The sequence below is a fragment of the Electrona antarctica genome, assembly GCF_951216825.1.
Source record: "Electrona antarctica genome assembly, chromosome: 5".
NCBI lineage: Eukaryota > Metazoa > Chordata > Actinopteri > Myctophiformes > Myctophidae > Electrona > Electrona antarctica.
This window is the reverse complement of record NC_136810.1, coordinates 20,250,706-20,253,735: the sequence shown is the minus strand read 5'-3', so window position 1 is coordinate 20,253,735 and position 3,030 is coordinate 20,250,706. Positions and strand designations below refer to the sequence as shown.

The 3,030-nt window shown below is 44.7% G+C and overlaps 1 protein-coding gene across 1 annotated transcript; it reads left to right on the top strand.

The window, feature by feature from the left end:
• Nucleotides 1-788: 788 nt before the first annotated feature.
• Nucleotides 789-2,568, top strand: LOC306923184 (E3 ubiquitin-protein ligase TRIM21-like; the record flags this gene model as incomplete). The annotated part of the gene is made up of 1 exon (XM_079501212.1): nt 789-2,568. The coding sequence occupies exon 1, from the start codon at nt 1,180-1,182 to the stop codon at nt 2,566-2,568; it is 1,389 nt and encodes a 462-aa protein (XP_079357338.1). The 5' UTR covers nt 789-1,179.
• Between the last annotated feature and the right edge of the window lie 462 nt (nt 2,569-3,030).

Below are 3,030 nucleotides of genomic sequence, written 5' to 3'. Positions count from 1 at the left end.
GCTCATAGCGCGCCACCGAGTGGCGCGCTATGAACTTGTAGGTCTGCTATTTTTGAAAAATCGTTAAAATGTGCCTCAAATCTTTCCGAAAATTGTCATGATTTAGAAAACTTTTTTTTTTAATTTCGACGTCAGGCCTGAATGGGTTAAGTGAGAGAGAATCCAACCCCACATTTTCCAATAGAGATCCGACAGGAGATTCAACAGAAGCCTTTTTAGAACATGCAGAACACACCAGAGATATCAGCTGAAAGCTACAAAGACTAATCACTGAGTTGAAGAGAAGCTCTGAGCGGAAGAAGCTCTCACACACACCCAAGACCGCCTCCTCCAGAACCTCAACACCTGTCAACCCTCACATTGATTTCATTAGAACTATAAAATAAACATCAGTCTGATGTCAAAATGACTATGTTGACAAACTCTACCAACCCTCACATTGATTTCACTAGAACGATAAAATAAACATCAGTCTGATGTCAAAATGACTATGGTGGCAAACTCCAGCTTTGAAACACTCTCTTTTCAAGTTTGATTCCTGTTGATCCTAGAAGCACCAGCCTACCTTTTTAAACTAAACTTGTATCGCCATTGAGCAACTAGAGTTGATCTCTCTTTCACTTAGCTGAAATAGTGTATTCAAAACGGGTCTGTAGAAGCCAAACGGGTGGCGTCACAGCTCCCTTCGTCCAGCTGTTTTTGAGCGGTGCCAGCCGCACCAACATTAATGTCTGTGCATGTTTGGCGGTCTATTTCAGTACAGTTACTGTGGTTACTGTGTCTATTAGTCTATTTCAGTGACGGAATGATTACGTAATCCAAGGCACCGCTCACTTCACACTGGGTTACAGACGTCATATTTGATTACGTGAAATTCAAGGAGATCAGTTTATAAAAAGGCGATCACACAGATGCCGAGGGCATTTAGTGAAAGGGATGCGTGAAATGCACCTTGCGTTCTCCATTCCAATTGAGCAGAGTATAGATAGGAAAGGCCAAACCTGTGGAACCAAACATTCCACCCACATTCATACCACACACATCCCTGGATCACCAAGTGAGACACTACAGACTGAGAGTCCTTAGACATCACTGTGACAGTTCCTATAGTTTCGAGTAGTTTTTAACAATATTATTCCTGTGTTTCACATTTTCACTTTGTATTCTCAGCGTGTAGAAATGGTGTCGGCCAGCATTGTCCATTCTGAAGAACAGTTCCAGTGTTCTATCTGTCTGGATTTGTTAATCGATCCAATATCCATTCCATGTGGACACAACTACTGCAAAGCCTGTATCACATATTACTGGGACAGTAAGAATGTTTGCCAGTGTCCGTTATGTAACAAAACCTTCGATAAGAGACCAGATATATTTGTCAATACGTTTATTTCTGAGGTGGTTGGTCAGTTCAGGAGTCACAAGTTGAAAGAAGAATATGAAAAGAAAACAAAGGCTGAAATTGAGCAGATGATCCAAGACAGACAACTGAAGATTCAGGAGGTCAAACAGTCAATGGAGCTCAACAAGAACGATGCAGATAGGGAGATAGCGGACAGTGTGCAGGTCTTCACTGCTCTGATCAGCTGCATTCAGAGAAGCCAGGCTGAGCTCATTGATGTGATTGAAGAAAAACTGAAAACAACAGACAAACAGGCGGAAGGCTTCATCAAAGAGGTGCAACAGGAGATCACTGGGTTAGAGAAGATAAACTCTGAGCTGGCGCAGCGTTCACACACTAATGACAACCTCCAGAACTTGACATCTGTCGACGCCCCTCCGTCCATCAAGGACTGGACAAAGGTCGATGTCCATCCGTCTTCATATGTGGGGACTTTGAGGACAGCTGTGGCTCAGCTGGAGAAGACCCTCAGTCAGGAGATGGAGAAGAAGCTGTGTGATGTTGACCTGATAAGGAGGATCCAGCAATATGCAGTGAACGTAACTCTGGACCCTGACACGGCATCTCCCTATCTCATCCTGTCCGAGGATAGAAAACAAGTGAGTTGTGGAAACGTAAAGAAAAATCTCCCGGACAACTCTAAGAGATTCTCTCATAGTGCCTGCGTCTTGGGAAAAGAAAGCTTCTCTTCGGGAAGGTTTTACTACGAAGTACAAGTTAGAGGGAAGACTCTCTGGGAGTTGGGAGTGGCCAGAAAGTCCATCAACAGAAAGGAAACGATCAAACTGAAGCCCAGCAACGGTTACTGGGCTATATGGTTGAGGAATGGGAATGAGTACAAGGCTCTTACTGGCTACGCCGATGCCATCCTCCCCGTAAGAGAGAAGATCCAGAAAGTGGGAGTGTTCGTGGATTGTGAGGAAGGTCTGGTCTCCTTTCACGATGTGGAGGCCAGAGTTCACCTCTGCTCGTTCACCGGCTGTACTTTCACCGAGAAACTCTACCCGTTCTTCGGCCCGTGCAGGGACCATAATGGCAAGAACTCTGCTCCTCTGGTCATCGCTCCTGTCAACGACACAAGGACGTGGAGGAAGGACAAGGAGAGTGAGGGGACTCGTAAGTCGTTATGGCAAAAGATAAGACATCGACCAATCAAACAGCGCAGCTAAGTAACACTATAGTGAAGAACATTGACTCTGAACCGAGTCCAAATACATCACCCACAAGTGTGTATACTAGGATCATCAAAGGTTACCTATAGAAACACATTGAGAACATTAAAATAGATCATCACATTTGACTGCAAGATCTGACAGGGCCACAACGGGTCACCATGGGAATTTATTTTTTGAGTGGTGCAACCACTCCAAGGAACAGCAATGTCCGTGTTAACCTATGTATGTGACTATGTTACTATGAGTACCAGTAGGGGCAAAAGTGGCGCTGTTGTGCCAGAAACAGAGAGAGAGAGAGAGATAGTGCTGCACTGTTGCCTGCTAATGAGAGAGAGAGGGGGGGGAGAGGGGAGTTGCACCACTCAGTTCACACAGGTGTGATTTAAGCTCTTCCTACTGAAGTGATTGATTTATATGGAGAAATCCCCGTCATTTAACATGCATCTCAATAGGTGA